The sequence below is a fragment of the Chiloscyllium plagiosum genome, unplaced genomic scaffold (assembly GCF_037043375.1).
Source record: "Chiloscyllium plagiosum isolate Xiang-an unplaced genomic scaffold, Cpla_swu_hap1 HiC_scaffold_13, whole genome shotgun sequence".
NCBI classification, from domain to species: domain Eukaryota; kingdom Metazoa; phylum Chordata; class Chondrichthyes; order Orectolobiformes; family Hemiscylliidae; genus Chiloscyllium; species Chiloscyllium plagiosum.
In genome coordinates, this window is record NW_028270151.1 from 38,520,108 (window position 1) to 38,544,523 (window position 24,416).

At 38.4% G+C, this 24,416-nt stretch overlaps 1 protein-coding gene across 5 annotated transcripts in view; it reads right to left on the reverse strand.

Annotated features, from left to right (window-relative positions):
- Window positions 1-2,531: 2,531 nt before the first annotated feature.
- The window catches only part of dcun1d1 (DCN1, defective in cullin neddylation 1, domain containing 1 (S. cerevisiae)), a 63,453-nt gene continuing 41,568 nt past the window's right edge, over window positions 2,532-24,416 (reverse strand). For 3 of the 5 annotated variants that reach the window (XM_043702349.2, XM_087993535.1, XM_043702348.2), the window contains 4 exons: window positions 16,544-16,674; window positions 10,951-11,033; window positions 5,071-5,167; window positions 2,532-4,292 (listed from right to left, as the gene is read on the reverse strand). In XM_043702349.2, coding sequence (XP_043558284.1) covers window positions 4,213-4,292; window positions 5,071-5,167; window positions 10,951-11,033; window positions 16,544-16,674 — 391 coding nt within the window. In that variant the 3' untranslated portion in view covers window positions 2,532-4,212. Of the gene's footprint in view, window positions 4,293-5,070; window positions 5,168-10,950; window positions 11,034-15,207; window positions 15,348-15,374; window positions 15,857-16,543; window positions 16,675-24,416 lie in introns of those variants that run through there. The other 2 variants (XR_015759174.1, XM_043702351.2) reach the window with 2 other exon arrangements.

Genomic DNA, 24,416 nt, shown 5'->3' on the forward strand with positions numbered 1-24,416 from the left:
CAATGGCAATTTTAAAGAAACCACTCATCCCTTCAAGTGACTAAGCACCTTAAATAACTATGGTAGTTGTGTTACTTAAGTCAGCTTTGATATTAAAATGTGCATCATGCCATAACTGCAATCATATTTTTGTTTAAATGTACAGACAAAATGTGCAGACAAAGTGTATAACACTGAAATAGAAAACAAGAAGGTTCAAGCTTCTGAAGGGGACATTAAAAGTTTGTGTCTGGTACAAAATCTGTCAGTGAACAGTTTTGGTGCAATCTGAAATCGCTATGAGTAGCTCAGTGCAATAGTTAGTTACACCAGCATTGTTCATGAATTCAGAAACACTACTAACTTTCATGAAAACATTTCCAATTAATGAGCATTTTGGGAACACAACATGACGAAATTACAAGATGCAAGCTCCAATGTATAACTGTAGCAGGTATGTTGAGTTTGGGTTCTAAATACAAGCAGTTTCTTCATGAGAAAAGCTGTTAGGCTGACTTAACAAACTAATGGTAAGCTTAAAAATTGATAAAAAGTTTTGAAAGTAGATCTTTGTCTATCCCTAGTTAGAAATTGCTGTGGCATGGAAGAACTAAATGATGGGTAAACCAAATAGAAATACAAAGACTACTAACTGGATATCAAATTTCCCAAGACCATCAACAATTCAAAAAAAATTGATAATGCTGCATTTAATTCTTTTAAGTCTATAAATATTTCCAAGGATCAAAATCAAATATTCTGATGTTTTTCTTAAAACACACCAAGAAAAGAGGAAGTGCATTTTCTACAACAAACAGGTCTGGCATGCACAAACATATGGATAAGTACCTTTCTCATTTGAAATACATTCCCACCAATCAAGAAAACAGAGAATTCTCCCACAAGGGACAAGTGAGAACATTCAGTCAACAAAGATTTTCCATCATGTTTGAAAGCTGGAGAATAATCCAAAGATAAAGCAAGGTAATGTTCAGGTCATTCCTATGGGAAAGCACGAATAAGACATCAGCCTCATTTTGAAGGTGGAACTTAAATCCTGCTCAAAACTGCACGATTAGTTACTCACCAACAATTCGCCATCTTGCTTGCTCCTCTCTGTGCATGTTAATGTATTTTCAAGTTAACACAAACTAAAAAAACTGTGATATTTCTCCTTCATACACATTTGATTACTCAAGAGGGGTGAAGATTTCATCGTGATGAAATTCCAGCTGTGCGCTTAGACACAAAAAGGCTCACAATCCATTAAAGGTTTGCATGTCCAACTGAAAACCATTTGCATTAGAATCTTGCTTAATAAATGGCTTGGTGAAGGAGAAATTTTTCACTGCAACTGTGATTTTATAAAAACAAAGAAAAGAAGCTTCAAGACCAATATAAAAGGACACAACAAAAAAATGTGCAGACATTACAGACCTGATGAGGTCCATTTCCAGCTCTGCTCAGTCCATAAAAAGACTTGTGCATTGAGTTCTTGCATATTTTATATAAAATTATTTACTGTATTAGTAAACTGAATTTCTACAGAAGCAGGCAAAGAGATTGCAGTGGTGAGCAACAAATCAATCTACCATTTTAAATAGATTTATCTTTCATATCTTGATTTAAAAGTCTATATTGGCATCAGAAGTACCTAAATTCAAGCCATATCCAAAAATCATTGTTTAACATTAGCTTTAAAATGTTTTGTTTATAATGTTCATGTAACCTTATTTTAACAGCTAAGCCTTCTTAGGAATCTTTTAATCTCATGTGCAAATGATAGTGGAGTCCTAGCTGACTCCATAGTTCATACAGTACTCAAGTACATCATGTTTGCACAGTATAAAATGCAATTTAGAGAAAATCTGCACAAAGCTGTATTTTCCATTTACTTATTTTAATTAGGGTTGACTCAAGTCTGCAACTTAGTGTCACCAAAATAAAAACAGTAGAACTGCACTTTAAAATGTACCATGCATCTTCAAGAAAAACAAAAGTATAATTCCCAAATTAAAATTAGGAAGCAGATTTTCTACAACGGGGTTAGCCTTTTATGATCATTTGAACGACTGGCATGGACGATTTGGACCAAAAGGTCTGTTTCCATGTTGTATGACTTGATAAATGTCTTTGATTTTTTATGACATTGTGGAATTAGAAACCAGAACATAATTAAAACATTGGCAAAACTGTGGCAAAGCTCAAATTACCAGGTCATTAACTTTTGACAAAAACAGCATTCTGCTCAAATAAGGTCTGCATTTTGAATTCCAGTATTCTAAGCAAGATGAGCAGGCTTGTTTTACTCTTTAGGTGTATTCGCTTCATCAATATTGATTAACAAGTTTCACTTGAATTAATAAAATGGTTGAAAACAAAATATTACTGGAGTATGTAACAAACTGTGGAACCTAATTGACATGCCTCTGCATAGGTTGTATATCACAAATAAATGAAAGGAACCATGTAACAGTTTAAGCATTCAAAACATAGGTAAGTGAAAACTGATTGAAAGTCAACTGCATTCGATGGCAGTGTAACATCAAAACACCTATAAATTAAAGTTTATTAAACAATTTTAAAATGCATTTGAAATTAGCACAGGGCATAACATACAGGCTGTTTTTACTGAAGACCAGAGTATGAAATCCAGATCAAGGATATGTAATAAAAAAACCAAACATCCTGATGACTACAGTCACTTCCAGCTGTACCTGAAAAATGCATCATTAGACCAACATGGGAGGCATTTACAGCAAGAATATGATTTGAAAACTACTTAAATGGTTTTCTGCATATTTTAAACTCCTGTCTCTATGTTAAAAAAGGCTCATCTTAAAACTCAATGGAACACTGACCTGAGAAATTAGTTTTCGAAACTTCATTATCCTCTACAAACGTATTGATATGTATAGAGGAAATGATCAATAGACATGGCAACCTGTGAGAAAGTTATTCGGGAAACTACAGGTAAAGCTGCTGAGCACAGAAGTGTGAAAATTTATCTCTCACAAATACAAATGTTCAACTCTTTTTCCCAACCCCAATGTCAGCGATGGTTGCCAAGTCAACTTAAGCATTCAATTTTGCACATAAATGAATTATCAGCCAGGGTGCAAGATCAAAACTGGTGTAAAATATTTGCCTTTAGTACTTTCTTTAGCGGACAGACTATTTTAAACTCAACAAAATGAACGACTATAAACCCCAATGAAAAGACAGAGGTATTTCTAGTCCACTTACCATAAATTTTCTTGGATATATTAACAAAAAGGAAAGTCTGTTTTATGTTAAGAGTGGCCAAGTTGAACAAGTGAACGAATTTCAGTTACTCTGAGTCAACAGCATAAAACCTAATTCAGTACTCTTAGCTACAGCATACTGCAGTTAGAAAGGAAACCTGAAATACCTTCCAAGGTGCTGCATATTGCAAATATCCAAGGCTAAGATGCAAAATCCAGGATCAGAATGGTGACAAGGTGCCTCTTATATTATACCAGACCTAAATATGTTTAGTAATATTTTAATATCAGATGGTGATTGGGTGGGGAAACTTTATTCTTGTCAAAAAGAAAAACAAACAGTAAATACCACAGATCTCAATTGTAGAATTTCACCATTCTATCGCCACTTTCATTATGGAGCGGGACTGAATTTCGTGCATAGGCATGGTATGATCCAGTCTTCATAGGAAAGTAAGACTTAATGTCAAGTAATCTGCCATAGAACAAGAAACAGCTGAAATATTAGCTAAAGTAAGATTCTGTGATGGTCTAACTGCCTGTTTACATAATTTAAAAAGTACTTTGATCAAATCGAGGTTTCCATTTCAAACACAGATTTCCGGAGTCCAAGAATGCTGTTCAGCTCCTAACTGAAGGCAGCAATGTGCTTGATGTCAAAAAGCACTATAAAATTATCCTTTCAGAAAAGTCCTCCAAACGGGATTCCAAAGAATATACAGACGGAACTCGCATTCAGTGTTGATGAAATTACATAAAGAGGTCCTGACTAAGACAGAAGCCCAAACCACCATTAAATGAATACGATATGATTGAAGAAAAGTCCTTTTTGGTGTTAACAACCCTCTGGATAGAATAAAAGGATTGATCTTCACTTCAATCCATTGATCTGAATTTTATTAACTAATTGTGAAATGACTGTGCATTATTTGCTGTATTTTTCATTCTGTACACACCATGTACATTTTGCGACAAAGCTTCCCAAATGCTACACTGTTGTACTTTTTGTCCCAGTGATTTGCGGTCGTGCAAATTCCACAAAGTCATCAATAAGCACTGGCCATGCTCCTAAAAAACATCAAAGTTGCACAGGTAAACTTTTTAAAAAAAATTTAATTCCAGACATTCTTTCTTTATTATTTAATATTATTCAGGAGGGGAGTATAAAACTGAAAAACTGAACTTTAACCAATCCTCAACAAAAAGCACTCCCAGATCAAATACTGCAAAGGTTAAATACAAATTAAAACTCTAAATATTGCACTTCAACTTTAGCCTTAAATAAGTAGTTCTCTACTCTTGCATAAATGTAATATTTATATTTTTGAGTGAGTGTTGATTTTGAGGGCAATTCAGGACAGTTCCAGTGCTTCAGGTTTTTTTATTCATCCCCAGCAAGACGAAATTCAGGTTACCAAAATGCACTTTCCTTAGACTGAGATGTAGTGTCATGGTTAACCCATTCCAACTCAATCAGATGCGATGAGCAATATCCCCACTTAATGTAACAGTAATTTTTAATGTGCCTACAGTAACTGATATGCCTTTTTTACAAATGAAATTATTGATCAAATTGATTTCCTGTCACCTACATTTTTCTGATGTATTCACCAGTCTATTTGCCCCATTTTAACTGTCTCACTTTGATATCTAAAGTCATAGAACTCAAAATGACGTTTGGTAAAGTGCAGATTTACCTCTAAAGTAACTCTCACTGCTAAATCATTAAGCAAAAATCTCAAAGACTGATTCCAAAGTAATTAAAACAGTTTAGCAACTGAATAATAATTATGGAAGCTAAAGCAGCTTCAGAGTAAACTTTGGACAGTTACTTTAGATAACATACCTTCTTCATCATAATTGGACATGTCATCAGCAATCATACAGCTGAAGTCTAATAAAAGATTCCAGGTGTCTTTAGGTATTGATCTTTTATGATGTTCCTAAAGGCAAATATGCAACTTAAGAAATCACAATTATAAATTGCAACTTGAATGTACTGAGAAACAATGAAGTAAGCTTTACTGCCCAGAACCTAAAACCTGTTTCTGAAATTACTCTCATACTCACATCCTGTGTAATCTAACACCGACCTGAAGTAAAACTAAAAGTCCAAACAAGATCAAGGAGGTCAGCTGTATTTACCCTAAATCCATTGAAAATACATAACTGCTTTCTCAGTAAAATTAAGTGAATATAACGTCTTAGGCAGAATTTGTCAGGATATCAAATGTTTTATAAACATTGACTTTTGGAAGGTAAAGAAGTTCAATTAATAACAAAAGATGAGATTTGTTTTTCAATCTACTTACTCCCAATCAATGTTCTTAGTATACACCTGATCTAAAGCAAGACACAACAATTGGCCAGATTTTCTGAAGAGTGGCGATGAGAGATTGCCACTCCACAACTCCTTTTCTCATCAAATGAAAGAACTAATATTTGACCGAAGATTCCGCTCAGGGCTCCTTCAGAAACCCAGAGTCAGACTTCCATTTGGATAGGTTATTCGGTGCAAAACATACTCTCACAGCAGTCCAATGTCTTATTCTGAAAATTACAGACAGTCACAATGACAGCTCCTGTGACAGGTTAAGTACATAAGGGGACTGTAAGGTTAGATTCTAGGGGATTTTGGGGGAGTGTAGTTTAGCATGAGAGTTAACTTGGGGGGATTACTTGTATAGCTACTCAGGACTTAGACTATGCATTCAATAATCTAACTTCGCCTGAATAACTATTTTAATTAACTGCAGTGGAATTCACTAAATGTTCCAATTATACTTCCAGAGGATTCCAGAAATGGGGAACTGCCCAGCAGAACTTTCCATCTTCCAGGCAGCTCCTCCGGAGTTTGCTACAAAGGGGATTCTCTGCAGCTCTCATCTATGCTTCAGAAAGGATTATATTTCTGCAACAATAACATTGACTATTAATAAATTTCCTTTCTCTGCCAGCTAGCAACTTATTGCACTTTGATATAAGGCAGGTCCTAAGCGACATTGCTAGAATGTCAATCTGCCAAGTCCCACATGGCAGATTGGTACAAAAACTAAAATCACATGGGATGCATGATGGGCTGGCTAGATGGATACAAAACTGACTTGGTCATAGAAGACCGAGGGTTGCGGCGGTAAGGTGTTTTTCAGAATGGAGATCAGTAACTAATGGCGTCCTACAGGAATCAGTCTTAGGTCCTCTGTTGCTTGTAGTATATATAAATGATCTGGAGGAAATTGTGGATGGCCTGTTTAGTAAGTTTGCAGATGACATGAAGATTGGTGGAGTTACTGATAGTGCTGATGATTGTGAAAGGATACAACAGGATATCGATGTGGGCACAGAAATGGCAGGTGGAGTTTAATCCAGACAAAATGACGTGATGCATTTGGAGGATCAAATTTAGGTTTGAAGTTTGCTGTATGTGGCAGAATCCTGGAAATATTAACATACAGACAGATCTGGGTGTACAGGTCTACAGTTCCCAGAAGTGGTAACGCAGGCAGCCAAGGTGATTAAGGCATATGGCACACTTGCCTTGATCAGCTTGGACATGGATTACAAGAGTTGACAAACTATGATGCAGCTTTATAAAACCCTTGTTAGGCTGCATTTGGAGTATTTTGTGCAGTTTTGGTCGGCACACTACCAAAAGGATGTGGAAGCTTTGGAGCGTGTGCGCAGAGAAGTTTCACCAGGATCTCAAGGGCATTGGCTATGAGGCAAGTTTAAAAAGACTAGGATTGTTTTCACTGAAAAGACGGCAGCTGGGAGGAAACCCAATAGAGGTCTACAAAATTAGGAGAGGCATAGATAGAATGGATGGTCAGAGGCCTTTTCGCAGGGTGGAAGTTTCAATTACAAGGTGGGAGGGAGAAAGTTTAATGGCGATATGCGAGGCAAGGTTTTCACACACTGTGTGGTAGGAGCCTGGAATGCATTGCCAGAAGATGTGGTGGAAGCAGGCATATTGGCAACACTTAAGATTCATCTGGATGGTTATGTGACTAGGGAGGGAATAGAGGAATACAGATTGAATAAGGTCAGAAGGTTGTTTTTAGTTTAGCTAGGGCATGATAATCGGCACAGGCTTGGAGGATTGAAGGGCTGTTCCTGTGCTGTACTCCTTTTTGTTCTTTGTTCATTGTCAGTCTCAACCAGAAAACCAAACTCTAATTCTTGCCTTGTTTGAAGTTTTCCAGACCTTTCAGTTGGGCGAGTTTTATGATTTTCTCGGTTAGCCTGAGCACAGAACTAAAATACTGATATTGGGTTCCATTATAGTTAGCATACTTATGGGAAGAAAAGTCTAGCAATGAACGAAACCATGACTTACACACAAGTTTACTCCAAAAATTTGCCTTTGCCCTATATCCCTCGATACTCTTGGTTAACAAAGATTTTCTGACTTGCTATCCATCAGGGTTTGCAGAACTATCTACCAAATACCTACCTTCCTATGTGTTTAGAAATATTTCCAAATTTCTGTCCTGACAGGTCTGGATTTAATTTTTTTTTAAACACTACGGCCCTTGCCCTACAAACAATTTCTGCTGCTGGGGATTCAATCTAACCTGTCTCTTCCTTTGAAAGGTTTTGAGCAAACTGTCCTATAACGTTCTAAATTTCAGGAAATACAATTCTAAATGGTGTAACCTCTTCTGTATTGGAAGTCAAGGTGTAATTCTGATAAATCTACAGTTCACTCCCACAAAAGTCAGTATATCCTGCCTAAATTGTAGTGCCCAGTACTATCCTCAATAATCAAGTTGTGACCTAACTAGAATTTTGTACAGCTGCTATCTCACTTCTACCACCTAATATTCAGATCTCTTGGTACAAAGGCCAAAATCTTCCAGACTTCCCTAGAAGGTTCCATTAGATTGTAAGATATTAAATGTATTATTCAAAATGGAAAACAGAAAATTACTGGCCAGTTAGCTCAAATCTGGCGTGGGGAAATGCTAGAAGCAGTTATGAGACACTATACCAAGGTACTTTGAAAAGTTCAAAGTGACCTGGCACAGTCAACATGGTCTTGTGGAAGGAAATCATGTTTAACCAATTTACTGAGTGCTGTGGTTAAAAGGAGAATCAGTGGATGTACTGAACTTAGATTTCCTGAAAGTATCGCATAAGATTCCACAAAGGTTATTGCAAAAAATAAAGGAGGTAACATTTTGGCATGGATTGAAGATTGGAAAGCGAAGAGGAATCAGTAGGCAGCAATCGGCTTTTTGAAGTTGGCAAAGGTGTAACATGTGGTATGTCACAAAGATAAATGCTGCTGCCATAACAGTTTGTAATTTAAATAAACGACACAGCTGAAGAGACTAATGGTATGATTACTAAATTTGCTGATTACACAAAGATACAAGGAAAATATGTTATAATGAGGAAAAACAATGATCTTGATAGAAGAGGAAATCATAAAATTCACTCGACTGAAAAGTTGATCTAAGTGATCCAGATAGGTTGATAGTGGGCAAAAACTTGTCAATTGAAGTATTATGTGCAGAAAGATTAAAGTTTTGATTTTGGCAGAATAGAGGAGCATTTTACCTACATGGTAAGAGACTCAACAGTTTGAGATGGAGAGAGAACTGGATGGGTCATAGAGGAAAAAGGACTGCAGATGCCGGAGATCAGAGTCAAAAGCACAGCAGGTCAGGCAGCATCTGAGGAGCAGGAGAATCGATGTTTCGGGCATAAGCTCCTGAAAGGCTTATGTCTGAAACGTCGATTCTCCTGCTCCTCGGATGCTGCCTAACCTGTGTTTTCCAGCACCACACTCTCAACTCTGGGTGAGTCATAGAGTTGTAGAGATGTACAGCATGGAAACAGACCCTTCAGTCCAACATGTTCATGCCGACCAGATATCCTAACCTAATCTAGTCCCATTTGCCACCACTTGGCCCATATCCTTCTAAATCCTTCCTATTCATGTAGGAAGATACCTTTTAAATGTTTTAATTGTACCAACCTCCATCACTTCCTCTGGCAGCTCAGTCTATTCACACCCCAATCCTTGCTGGTAAATTGCAAAACCATAGTATGCAGGAATAGTGAGTAACTAAGAAAGCTAATTGGAAACAATGTTATAGTATATTGCAACCAGCTTTGAATGCAAAAGTGGGAGGTTATGCTTCAGTTATTCATGGCACTGGTGGAATATTTGGAGGCAGGCTCAATGGGCAAAAGGGCATTCATCTGCTCCTAACTTGTATGTTTGTATATTCCATCAGCTTTTAGATAACCAATTTCTGTCTTGGTTAATCATATTTCATCAAGCTTTGCACCTGGATCCTCAAGTCTCTTCAGACTTTCAAATTTTTCACCATTTCAGCTTAGAGTCACACAGTCTTAGAGATGTATAGTGTGGAAAGAGACTGTTTGGTCCAAATTGTCCATGCCAATACGATATCTTAATCTAATCTCATTTGCCAGCCCCTAGCCCATATCCATCTAAACTGTTCCTATTCATATACCCATCTAGATGCCTTTTAAATGTTGGAATTGTACCAGCCTCCACCACTTCCTCTGGCAACTCATTCCATACTTGCACTACCCGCTGCGTGAACAAACAGACCTTGGAGTGCAAGTTCATAGTTCCTTGAAAGTGGAGTCACTGATAGATAGGATAGTGAAAAAAGCGTTTGGTATGTTTTTCTTTATTTGTCAGAGCATCGGGTATAGGAGTTGGGAGGTCATGTTGCTGCTGTACAGGATATTGGTTAATCCACTTTTGGAATATTGCATGTAAATTCTGGTCTCCTCCCTATCAGAAGGATTTTGTGAAACTTGAAAGGGTTCAGAAAAGATTTACAAGGATGTTGCCAGGATTGGAGCTATAGGGAAAGACTGAAAAGCTGGGGCTGTATTCCCTGGAGCATTGGAGGCTGAGTGGTGAACCTTATAGAGGTTTATAAGATCATGAAGGGCATGGATAGGATGTGGATTCTGGGGTGAGGTAGTCTAGAGGGCATAGGTTTAGGGTGAGAGGGAAACATTTAAAGGGACCTAAGGGCAACTTTTTCACACAGAGGGTGGTGCGTGTATGGAATGAGTTGCCAGAGGAAGTGGTGGAGGCTGGTACAATTACAACATTTAGAAAGCATCTGGATGGATAAAATGAATAGGAATGGTTTAGAGGGCTATGGGCCAAGTGCTGTCAAATGGGACTAGATTAGGTTGGGATATCTGGTCGGCATGGACAAGTTGGATCGAAGGGTTTGTTTCCGTGCTGAATACCTCTGACTCTCTAAGTTATGTCTCTTACAATAAAGGTGATTAAGCCTCTAAATAAAGTGGCTTTTAAAACTGAGACATTTTGCTGAGAAAAATTGTTTGCACTGGTTACAGCTGAAGGAAATAAACAGAAGAGCATGTCCAAACGAAAGGGAGGGCTATGAGAAATATATACAAGTGTTTTTTAAGGACAGAGAATATGTAATCAGAAATCATGGCAAAGCAGAATTTATTAAGACAAAGTGGATAAATATCTGAAACAAAAAACTAAAAAGAGTTGAACTGGAAATAATTGCTGGCTCTAGAAGAGCTATCCAAAGGTGCAATGAGCCAAATGATCTGTAACACAAAGTCCTGATTATAACCTGATGCCTGCATTAAACAAAAATAACTTCTTTACAGAATACCCAATGGAAACACTTAATTTTGAAACAAGGAAAAAATTAGATTAATTGGAAATGTTCAAATTTATACTCACCAATAAAAACTTATTCCATATATCTAAGAATTTGAATCGCCCAGCAAGTACTAAATTCCAGTATGCAATTGCCATTTCTAAATCTGCAAAATAAAACATTTTGTACATCTTCAAGAAAAAATGTCTACATCGTGCATCAAGAATAGTGCTGTATATATCAAATAATTCTAAGCATTAACTTTACACATATTTTCCTCTATTTTGCATGGTTGCTGCAACAAATGTTTAACCAAAGAAAAAAAATTATGTAAAATTATTAAATAATTTAAAACCCCTCAGTCAGCACCTGATCAATAGGAAATGTCTAGAGATTAAGTCTGCTATAAATACATCAGTAGGCAGTTTATAAAATTACTGTAAATGTTCAAACCCCAATAGCCAAATATATTCCTATTCTCATAAAATAGTTGACTGAACTATGTGTTAACAGCTGAACTGTACCTTAATTAATAGCTCAGTTAATTGCTATGCCATAAAAGGGAAATGCTGCTATATTTACCAGCTTCAAATACCCTTCACAATAAAGATAGAGGACAATTCAGTATAATCTAAATTTTAGATTCTAAAACTTTCATTATACACAACATGCCCAGCTACAGCAAGCATACATGAGCAAGGGCAAATTAGCCAAGTATCAACTGACCTGTCCTCTTAAAATCAAACAAGAATGGCTGATGTAAAGAATGGGTTTTTCACAAATGAACGCATGAGTCATAGAAGCAAAATGTTTCTAATATTAGCAAATGGAGATTTTGAATTCAGTACACATTTTAATTTTCATTTGTAGGCAACTTCTCCTCAACATCGAAGTGGGTTTCACTTGGAAGCATCAACAATGATTGAAGCACATCCCTGGTGCTATTGACATTAGTTTTGTGGTAAAAACGCATTTTAATACAGATTTCTAACTTTTGCACCAAACAGCTTTCTCAGCTTAGATACAATATTTAGTGTAGAATCTAGCTACAGCTGCCACTATTACAATACTGTGCCAAATTGGATATTTCATATAGAAAAACAGAAAATATTGGAGAAACTCAGGTCTGGCATCAGAGTTAATGTTCGAGTTAATGTTCAAGTCCAATAGGATTCTCCTTCAGAACTCAGGAGATATCAGATGACAGCCATTCACAGGCTACCTGAGTACCAATTTGCAGTTTATTTTGCACTTCAGCACAGATGCCAAGAGCTGGATTTTGTTCAGCAGAAATTAAATAGCCAATTATATTTATTTTTCATTGAACAGGTCATTAAATTTGGTCTAAACTTATGGGTGAACTTTAACTCTTCTTTGCAATTTTGCCAGCTGCCATTAATTGACCTGACTGCAAAACCTTGAACATGACATCATGTTTTAGAACCAGCTTAACAGAATAGTAGAGTTAAACAACCAACATTCAAAAGTCCTTTTTATCATGCACAAAATGCCAACCAAGTTAAATGGAATGCTTTGAAGTATATAAAGATAGCATAAGGCTTTTCACTTCCACTTTTTCAAATTTACATGTAAATGTGCATGAATAAAAAGGGCCATAATACATAAGCATCTTTGTAAACCACTGCAATAAAAATGCATTCATATTTCACTCAAAAGGGCTTGACCACATTACGGAGGTGAGATAGAAACTTTCAGAAAATTATCAGATTGCTAGGTGCATTAGAGGCATGAAATGGATTTTAAAAACGCAAGCTGTATAAAACATTGGCATTTCCATTCACTATCAAGTTAATTTTACAGGCAAAATAAATTTCAGCAAGAAAAGGTAAGGTTCAAATGTAGAAAGATAAAGTGAGAGATTCACAAAGATTAAGACAGATTTACGAAGGCCTCGTCAAGTAAACCTTCCATCAGTATCAAAACCTGCAACCCACTCCAAAAGATGAAAAACTTAACAGCAATCTAGGTTTGTTCAACATATTGCTTTAATTGCATGACACTGTGATCTTTTGCTATAAATTGTGTCTTATGATCCTGCCCCACCTGATGAAGGAGCAGCGCTCTGAAAGTTAGTACTTCCAAATAAACCTGTTGGACTATAACCTGGTGTTGTGTGATTTTTAACTTCTTCCATGAGTAGGTCAACAAAACCATACTCCACATCCCGCTTGACTTTTGAGGAAAAAAAAATATTTATTCGCATTGTGGGATGTGGGTGTCATTTATTGCCCAACCCTAGTTGCCCTTGAGACACTGGTAGTGAGCTGCCTTCTTGAACTGCTGTGGTCCACTGACCCACAATGCCATTAGGGAGGCAATTCCAAGATTTTTGACCCAGCGGCAGTGAAGGAGCATTGATGTATTTCCAAGTCAGGATGGCGAGTGACTTGGAGGGGAACTTGAAGAGGGTAGCTTTCCCATGTAACTGCTGCCTTTGTCCTTCTAGATGGAAATGGTCATGGGTTTGCAATATGTTGTCTGAGGATCTTGGGTGAATTTCTGAAGTGCATCTTATAGATGGTACAGAATGCTGCAACTGAGCGTCAGTGGTGGAAGGAGTGGATGCTTGTGGATGTAGTGCCAATCAAGGAGCTGCATTTTCCTGGATGGTATCAATCTTGAGTATTGTTGGGGCTACACTCACCCAGGCAAGTCAGGAGGATTCCATCACACTCCTGACTTATGCCTTGTAGATGGTGCAAAGACTTTGAGGAATCAGGAGGTGAGTTGCTCGCCACAGTATTCCTAACTTCTGATCTGCTCTTGTAGCCACTGTTTATGTGGTGAGTCCAGTTGGGTTTCTGGTCAATGACAACCCCCCAGGATGTTGATAGTGGGGGATTCAGTGATAGTAACACTGTTGAATGTCAAGGGGCAGTGGTTAAATTGTCTCTTATTCGATATAGTCATAGCCTGGCATTTGTGTGGCCCAAATAATTCTTGCCATTTGTCAGCCTAAGCCTGGATATTGTCCAGATCTTGTTGCATTTAAGCATGGACTGCTTCAGTATCTGAGCAGTTACAAATGGTGCTGAACATTGTGCAATCATCGGCGATCATCCCCACTTCTGATCTTATGATGGAGGGAAGGTCATTAACGAAGAATCTTATGATGATTAGGCTGAGGACACTATCCTGAGAAACTCTGCAGAGATGTCCTGGAGCTGAGATGACTGACCTCCAACAATCACGACCATCTTCCGATGTGTCAGCTCTGACTCCAACCAGTGGAAAGTTTGCCCTGATACCCACTGATTCTAGTTTTGCTAGGGCTCCTTGATACCACACTCAGTCGAATGCAGCCTTGATGAAAAGAGCTGTTACTCTCACTCACCTCTGAAATTCAGCTCTTTTGGCCATGTTTAGACCAAGGCTGTAATGAGGTCTGAAATTTGGATACAATCATCATATTTTTCTCTTTCTGATTCCACAATACAAAGCATACTGCTTCAGGAATGAAAATCATCATTATATCTGCGTCTGGATATCGGTTGTGGTTACCTTAAAGGACTCTCCTTCTCAACCTCTCCTCTTGCCAGTGGTGTGGTAACTATTAAGTTAAACCACCACCAGTTGCCTCTCTCTAATGAGAGCAAGTCCTATGGTCTTCAGGGATTATGCCAACTTTACCTCTACCTGTACCATTTTTTAAGGTGATATTTCCTAAATTTGGGTTTTCATAAATAAGTTAAATGTTTCCATTCATACTTAGCTACCAGTTCATTTAAATCTGTGTGACCCACACCTCCAAAGACCTAAATGTTAAATAATGAAAATAAACTGTTCAAACTATGAACTTTTATTTTCACGTATTTGTACTGTAGCAATAAGATTAGCCAGTATACCTGGAGATAAAAATATTTATTTTGCCAGAAATCATGACGATTACATTTAAACATGGCAAAATCACAACCAGACCAAAAAGATCAAGAATCTTTGTTAGCTAACCATCTGTAGACATGCACCAGAGAACAACACCACATTGTAACATCCATCATCTACAGAATTAGCATTTTGAGTGGAAGAAACAAACCATCAATTCTAAAGCAGTTTTCATTTGAAAATTCACATATGTATTTCAATTAGTTCTGACATAGGACCTCGATATGCAAAATTTTGGCTTGCTATTTCTCTTTCCAGATGAACAATCTTCTGAGTGTTTCCAACATTATAACTTATTAGTGCTGTCTGATTAACTTTGCATTTTAATGTGTAAAGACCACAAATGATTTTAATTATTTTGTGGCAATTTTGTAAAGCCATGAATGGCAATCATTATATCTTTTAAACATTTTGCTAACATTAATCTATGTTTATACCTTTGAAAAATTAGTTCTGCCCCTCTTGTATTCTGTTGCATGTGAAGGTCCTGCAGGTCTGCCTCCACACTTCTCCCTATTCCTCGTTATCTGGCAGCCTAGGTCTTGTTCCCAAGCCTCCTTTAGATTTTCTGTGTTGTCTGCAGACATGGAGATAAATATGGCGCAGATATATTTGTGGAGATTTTCCAGAATGTGGGAAAATAGTTCAGATGGGTTGATTTGCGCTGGAGTCAATTACTTGATGTCAGAAGAACTGAAACTGCTAGCTACCGCTAAGTCCTGTCTGAGATATCTAACTCTAAAACAGCCTTTTGTCAACGTTTTGACTCTACTTGCTGACAACTTCATGCAGCATAACAACTTGCAGCATGGAAAGAAAACTATATATGTAAGATCATGTTTTTTGAAGCATCTCTTCTGGAAGAAGGGTACTAAGGATAATGAAATTCCTGAGTGGAAAATAGGAAGGGAATATTGAACTTCTGGGTTCACAGGAGTGATTTTGTGATTGCAGCATAACCACACATTCTGTTGGAAGGCGATATCCTGAATGTGTCTTCAACTGCAGCACCACTTGGAAAGCCGATTCCTCCTCCACTTGGCGAGTTAAGTGGTTCAGATAAACTGTGTTTATGTTTATCATTTGCTGTATAAGAATTCAATTTTTATTAAATAATACACCAAGTATTAACAAAAATGTATCAATGTGCAACAATGATAGGGAAAACTTTTTTTATAACTCCATGGACCTACATATATATTAATCCGCATTTCTGATAGACACACATGCAATGTGATCCAAACTTATTATGCACAGACAAAAGAAAAACAAATCATTGGTAATGTCTTGGAAAAATGATGGCCTAAAATGCGAAAGTAAGAGACTAGGGCCAAAAAAAATTTAAAACGTTTTGATATACTATTCCAACTGGAATGGTACATACAGTAAAAGTTTTAAAAAGTAAACAAAATCAACAAATTAAATCACTTTACCTGTCCTTAATTCTATCTAGGGTCAATCAGAACTAAACCACCTATTCTAATTTGTGTGAAACAATGAGCAACCAGTTATAGACATGACATTTTCTACTCTATTAAACAGCACCCACTAAAACCAATTTTAAAAGATTATGACAAACAAAAAGACTAGGACACATTAAAACTTTTGTACTCTTCTGCTATGCATTTTCTCAACACATTCAATGAAAAGTCTATTCCTTACAGGTTGCATTATTCTGAAACAACTCCACTACATAAAATTCATCAGAATGCTGTTCTTTTTAGTTATGCCCTGAAGCATTCTGAAAATCAACAGTTCTTTTTCTGCACTTACCTAAACCCTTCTGGCCTGGATTCTTTGCGAAGTTGAATGTAAATTGGTAAAAGTCTTTAAACTTTGCTTGGTCTTTTAATTCTAGTTCCAACTTTGGCAGAAGGATTTTCAGTTTTTCTATGCTGTCACACCTTGGGTAACAAGAAAAGTATTTTATCAAAGAAATGTCAACAAACCACATTTTTATATTCACATCCTTTTTTCTCATAAAATCATTAAAATTTCTTCATCCTCCCCCTCCTTCCAATTGCAAAGTTGTTTTCTTTTTAAACTAGGTCTCAATAAGGAGAAAGTGAGGTCTGCAGATGCTGGAGATCAAAGTTGAAACTTTATTGCTGGAACAGCACAGCAGGTCAGGCAGCATCCAGGGAACAGGAGATTCGACGTTTCGGGCACAGGCCCTTCTTCAGGGCCCCTGAAGAAGGGCCTGTGCCCGAAACGTCGAATCTCCTGTTCCCTGGATGCTGCCTGACCTGCTGTGCTGTTCCAGCAATAAAGTTTCAACTTTGATCTCCAGCATCTGCAGACCTCACTTTCTCCTCGAAGATTTCAACCTACTGCGAATCCTCTTACAAGGATGCCTTCCTTGAAGAAGCTCTCTGCCTCCCCCTGAAGAAGGGCCTGTGCCCGAAACGTCGAATCTCCTGTTCCCTGGATGCTGCCTGACCTGCTGTGCTGTTCCAGCAATAAGGTCTCAATAAGACCTAATTTAAAATATTTTTGGTTCATTACCTTACAACGAGAAACCAGTTAAACAAGGGCATCAATTTACAAGTTAAGCAAGTTGTTTTAAAGCTTAAAAGCTTTGCAAGCTTAGCAATCACGCATTTAAAGGATGATTCAAATTCAGTGATTCAAAAATGCCAACATATTTGTATGAAAGATACAAATAACACAGATTTGTATCTGTGTTTGGCAAGCTTTGGAACTCTTCTGGATGCCACAATAAGGCCCAATTCAATTACTAACTTCTCTATGGTTTCATTCCTATTCCTAGTTTATACATTTCAGGGCAAATGATTGGGCTATTTAATTTTTTTTAAAGTATTTGACTGGGTCAAAGGGAAGAGATATTTCTTATGGTGGAATCACTGAAGGAAAGGGGACATGACCGTAAGATAAAGGAGCAAAATTCAGCCATTAAGTCTGCTTCACCATTCAATCATGGCTGACATGTTTCTCAACCCCATTCTCCTGGCTTCTACCCGAAACCCTTGATCGATAAGAACCTCTGTCTTAAGTACGCTCAATGACTTGGCCTCCAGAGTCTTTTGTAGGAATGGGTACCATAGATTAGCCACCTCCTACTGAAGAAACTTTTCATCTCAATTCTCAAGAGTCATCCCTTCATTAAGGCTCTGCACTCGGTCCTAGTCTCACCGACTAGTTGAAACATCTTCTCCATTTCATCCAGTATTCTGTAAGTTTCAATCGGATCCCCCATCATCATTCTAAATTCCATCAAGTATACATCCCTAGTCCTCAACTGCCATTCATTTGACAAGCCCTTCATCCCCAGTATCATTTTCGTAAACCTCCTTTGGTCCCCCTCCAATGCCAGCACAACCTTCCTTAGATAAGGGCCCAAAACAGCTCTTAATATTCCAAATTCTAGAATTATATACAACCTCAGGAGTACATCACTGCTCTTTTATTCCCACCATCTTGAAATGAATGCTAACATTCCAGTTGCCTTTCTAACTGCCAATTGAACATGCACATTAATCATAGGAGCCCTAGTTCAGGATTATCTTAAGTCACTGTGTTCAGATTTCCAAAGGCTTTCCCCATTTAGAGAACAGTCTATACCTCTATTCTTCCTACCAAAGTGCATAACCTCACATTTTCCCACATTGCATTCCATCTGCCACTACTTTGCCCACTTTCCTAGCTTGTCCAAGTCCTTCAGCAGCCTCCCTACTCCTCCAACACCATCTGCTACTCCACTTAGTTTTGTGTCATCTGCAAATTTAACAGCAATGCCACAGTTTCTTCATCCGGATTGTTTACATATAATGTGAATAGTTGTGGTACCAACATTGACCCCTGCAGAACTCCACTAGTCACCAGCGACCATTATGAAAATGACCTATTTACTCTCTGCCATCTGCCAGACAATCCTTTATCTGTGCCACTGCCTTGCCCTCTACACCATGGACTGTTATAATATTTAGCAGATTCCTGTGTGGCACCTTGTCCAAAGCCTTCTGAAGACCTGAACAGATCATGGTCACTGGCTCTCCTTCAGGAACCCTCCAATCACAAGGGATGAACGCAGATTTCTCCAGTTTCCTCATTTCCCCTCCCCCCACCTTGTCTCAGTCCCAACCCTCGAACTCAGCACCACCTTCCTAACCTGCAATCTTCTTCCTGACCTCTCCGCCCCCACCCCCACTCCAGCCTATCACCCTCACCTTAACCTCTTTCCACCTATCGCATTTCCTCCCTACCTTTTATCTTAGCCTGCTTGGCACACTTTCCTCATTCCTGAAGAAGGGCTCGTGCCCGAAACGTCGATTCTTCTGCTCCTTGGATGCTGCCTGACCTGCTGCGCTTTTCCAGCAACACATTTTCGACTCTCCTTTGTCTAACATGCTTGTTACCTCAAGAAATTCTAATGGATTTGTCAGGCATGACCTATCCTTGGTGATGCTGTGCTGATTCAGTTCTATTTTACAATACACTTCCAAATATTCCACAATTTCATCCTTAATAATTGACTCTACAATCCTATGACCAAGGTCAGGCTAAGTGACCTATAGTTTCCTATCTTCTACCTCCCTCCCTTTTTAAACAAGCGTTTTACATTAACCATTTTTCACTCCTCTGGGACTCTCCCTGACTCCAATGATTGCTGAATGATCACCACCAATGCCTCTACAGTCTTCTCAATTATCTTCTTACGAACTCTGGGGAATAGTGGATGTATCCAGATGATGTATCCACTTCAGAACTTTCAGCTCCCCTGGCATCTCCTTAGTGATGGCCACTGCACTTACCCCTGTGCCCAGATTCTCTTGAAGTTCTGGTATGCTGCCGATATCTTCCACCATGGAGACTGACGCAAAGTACCTATTCAGTTCCTCCATTTCTTTGTTCCCCATTACTACTGGTCCAACCTCATTTTCTAGCAGTCCAATGTCCACTCTTGCCTCTCTCTAACATGTATCTAAAAAACTGCTCACAATCATCTTTTATATTATTAACTAGCTTACACTCATGTTTCATCTTCTACCCTCTTACTGCCTTTGTAATTATCCTCTGTTGGTTTTTAAAGGTTTCCCAATCCTCTGGCTTCCCACTAATCTTCACATTTTATGCTTTTACTTTTGATTAGATTAGATTAGATTACATTAGATTACTTACAGTGTGGAAACAGGCCCTTCGGCCCAACAAGTCCACACCACCCCGCCGAAGCGCAACCCACCCATACCCCTACATTTATCCCTTACTTAACACTACGGGCAATTTAGCATGGCCAATTCACCTGACCTGCATATCTTTGGACTGTGGGAGGAAACCGGAGCACCCAGAGGAAACTCACGCAGACACAGGGAGAACGTGCAAACTCCACACAGTCAGTCGCCTGAGGCGGGAATTGAACCCGGGTCTCTGGCGGGAGGCAGCAGTGCTAACCACTGTGCCACCGTGGCACTGTCCATGACTTCCCCTGTCAGCCATCGTTGCCTTGTCCTCTCTTTAGTATGATCCTTCTTGAGCTTAAAAAAAGATCGAGACCATCGAATTGAAAAATCAGGAAGCACTTTTTTTCTCAAAGGTTAGTGCAAATTTCAAAGACTAGGAATTTCAAGACTGAAACATTACTTTTATTATGTAAGGATATCAAGGGATACGTATGGAGTAAAGGTGGAAATGTCCAGGAGAGAAACTGAGTGACCATGATCTAGTCAAACATTGCAGCAAGTGCAAATGGTGTCTGGCCATCTCTTGTAATGAGCAAAATATTACAGATGCTGGAAATCTGGAATAAAAATACAATCCTTGAAATACTTGCATGTTACGCAGCAACTGTGGAAAGAAAAACAATTAACAATCCAAGTGGATGTCTTTTATTTGAACTGATGAAAGGTCAATCTGAAACATTAACTTTGTTTCTTCACAGATGGTGGTCAAACAAGGTTTCTTCATATTTTCAGCTTTCACCAGTTCTTATCTCTTTAGGTTTCAGAGTCATAGTCAGCCAGCATGGAAAAAGACCCTCCATGCCGACTATGTTCCCAAATTAAACTAGTCCCATCTTTTTGTTTTTGGTCCATGTCCCTCCAAATTTTTTCTATTCATGAACTTCTGCAAATGTCTTTTAAACCTTGTAACTGTACCCACATCCAACATTTTTGCTGACAGTTCATTCCACACAGGAATTACTCTATATAAAAATAAGTTGCCCCACTTGTCCTTTTTAAATCGTTTCTCTTCTCACCTTAAAAATATGGCTCCTTGTTTTGAACTCCCCCACCCTAGGGAAAAGACCCTTGCTAATCACCTTATCTATGTCCTTCATGACTTTATAAACCTCAGTAAGGTCACCGCTCAACCTCCCATGTTCCAGAGAAAAAGGTCCCAGTCGTCCAGTCTATTTTTATATCTCAAATCCTCCATTCCTGACAACATTCTGGTAAATCTTTTCTGAACCCTCTCTAGTTTAATTAAATTTAATTAAATAGAAGGTTTTCTTTAGTAGTTAACCAGTAAGAGTATCTGACTGAAGTGCAGAATGCCCAAATGGCAATTGTAAGTGATTGTGAAGGTTAACTAGTACTCGAGATTGATGGGAAGAGGAGAATGCTATTGGTCATAGAACATTTGGACACACAAATTTGCCTAGTTTGGAAGACTATATTTATTTTCAACTCATCCAATTCTGTTATGGCTTATTGCATACCTCTACTAACATTTTGCTTACTGTAATCATAGAACATTGAAAACATACAAGGGCCCAGTCCAAAAAAATAGATTTTGTTGTAATGTGTGCATATAAGGGATATTGGCCAAGGGCTCAACAAATGAAAATTCATATAGGGTAGAGGAATTTAGAGCCCATTGCATGATGCATGACAAAACTCAAAGGAACATGTCAATGCTGTTGAAAGCTAGAGTGGTTATTTCCTTAATGAAAGGATTTTTATGATTCCTGCAGAGACCAACAACTTAGCAACTTTTGAGAAGATTTGTAGCTGAGGTTGAGGTTCCGGGTGTAGGTTTGCTCGCTGAGCCGGAAGGTTCATTTCCAGACGTTTCGTCATCCTAAGTAACATCTTCAGTGGGCCTCGGGCGAAGCACATTATTCCTGCTTTCTATTTATACGTTTGGGTTTCTTTGGGCTGATGATGTAATTTCCTGTGGTAATGTCATTTCCTGTTCTTTTTCTCAGGGGGTGGTAGATGGGGTCTATCTTGATGTGTTTGTTGATAGAGTTCCAGTTGGAATGCCATGCTTCTCGGAATTTTCGTGCATGTCTCTGTTTGGCTTGTCCTAGGATGGATGTGTTGTCCCAGTTAAAGTAGTGTCCTTCCTTATCTGTATGTAAGGACACAAGTGAGAGAGGGGGTCATGTCATTTTGTGTTTAGTTGGTGTTCATGTATCCTGGTGGCTAGTTTTCTGTCTGTTTGTCCAATAGCAAAAAAATACTGTGTAAAAACTGTAACAAACACTACATTGGACAAACAGGCACCAGGATACATGAACACCAACTAGCCACAAAGCGACATGACCCTCTCTCACTAGTATCTCACTAAAAAGAACAGGAAATGACATCATCAACCCAAAGAAACCCAAACATATAAATAGAAAGTAGGAATCACGTACAGTGCTTTGCATGAGGCCCACTGAAGATGTTACCTAGTAGGGTGACAAAACGTCTGGAAATGAACCTTCTAGCTCAGCGAGCAAACCTACATCCAGACCAACAACTTTTAAAAGAAATTTGAACTTCAGGTGACTGACTAAAAGGAATATATGACAAACGAAACAACAGCAATATTAACTAAACATCGGTTTTTGTAGATGACAAACTGCAGAAAATAACTTCCCCCATTTAACTCTTCACATGTTCAAAAATCCCACATAGCATCAGTATTTTGCAATGTCTCGTAAGTGGACACTTCATTCTCTAGGAACCAATCCAAATAATTCTTAACTCCTGCAGGCCTGCTTTTCCTTTTGCAGAAATGATTTTCACTGTGAGGAGATAAATGCCTTCCACCTTCATGTATTTTGAGCCCTGCTATCTCGAGTGTCTGTTTTCTTCTCCAGAATGTGAAGGTGCTGGTGTTGGACTGGAGTGGACAAAGGCAAAAATCACATGACATCAGGTTATAGTCCAATCACAAGCTTTTGAAACATCACTCCTTTGTCAGATGCAGTGAGACAGGGCACACTTACACAGAGTTTATAGGCAGTGAGATCAAAGGATCATACAATTGGTCTAAGTGGAATGAACAAACCTAAAATGGTGATGGAGAACCATTAGAAAGGAGATGCAAGTTTTGATTGATTAAGATGCAAATTCAGAATCTATTTCAAGTCACTGACCCGAGATAATTAAAGGCTTCACCAGTGTCTGCCTAACTTTCCCAATTTCAATCAGGCAGCGATACAAAAGGTGACATCTCATGTCAGGCAGTGAATTGTAGGTGTAAAACCTCGTTTCAGAATCTGTCTCTGAGTTTTAAATCAGGTTGGTCTTGTTCTAGAGGCAGGAATTTGTAAAATGCCACACTGACTGACTGTGACTGCAAGTGGTGTGTTTTTTGAACAGAATAGAATGTATCTGCAAATAAACAAACATCTTGGATGAAATGGTCACTGTGCTCACCTCTCCCCAGTTTCTCTTGAAGTTCTGGTTTGCTGCTGGTGTCTTCGACCATGAAGACTGATGCAAAGTACCCATTCAGTTCCTCCGCCACTTATTTCTTCCCCAATACTACTACTTCAGCCTAATTTTCCAATGCCTATTTTGCCTCTATCTTACCTTTTAGATTGCTAAAACAAAAACTTATTCTTTTTTTAAAATATTACTAGATAGCCTACACTCATTTCATCTTCTCCACCCTTTTTCATTTTTTTTAGTTATCCTTTACTGGTTTTTAAAGGCTTCCCAATCCTCTGGCTTCCCATTAATCTTCACCACATTGTATGCTTTTTCCTGTTGCTTTTATGTTGCCCTTTACTGCCCTTGTCAGCCACCGTTGCCTCATTGTTCCCTTAGTATGCTGCTTCTTCCTTGGGATGGATTTCTGCTCTGCCTCCCGAATTACTGCAGAAGCTCCTGCTGCTCCATTATCTTCCCTGCTAGGGTCACTTTCCAGTCAACTCTGGCTATTCCTCCTTTGTGTCTTTGTAGTTACCTTTATTCAATTGTAACATCATTACATCTGATTCCAGCATGTCTCTCTCAAACTACAGGTTGAATTCTATCATATTAGGATCACTGTCCCCTGGGGGTTCCTCCACCTTAAGCATCCTAATCAAACCTGCCTCATTACACATTACCAAGTCAATGATTGCCTGCTCCATAGTGAACTCCATCACAAGCTGCTCTCAATAACAAATCGCAGACATTTCACAAAATTCCTTTTCTTGAGATCTGCTGACAACCTGACTTTCCAAAGTTCACCTGCATATGGAAGTCCCTCACGAATATTGTAATAGTGCCTTTCTTACATGGCTCTGTTTCTTGATTTATTTTCTTGCCCAAATCTAAAGACATTTCTAACTTGACAAAACTTTTGGCCACCTGAGGTGCTGCATTTTGGAAAGGCAAATCAGAGAAGGATTTATACACTTCACGTTAAGGGTCTGGGGAGTGTTGCTGAACAAAGAGACCTTGGAGTTGCAGGTAGATAGGATAGT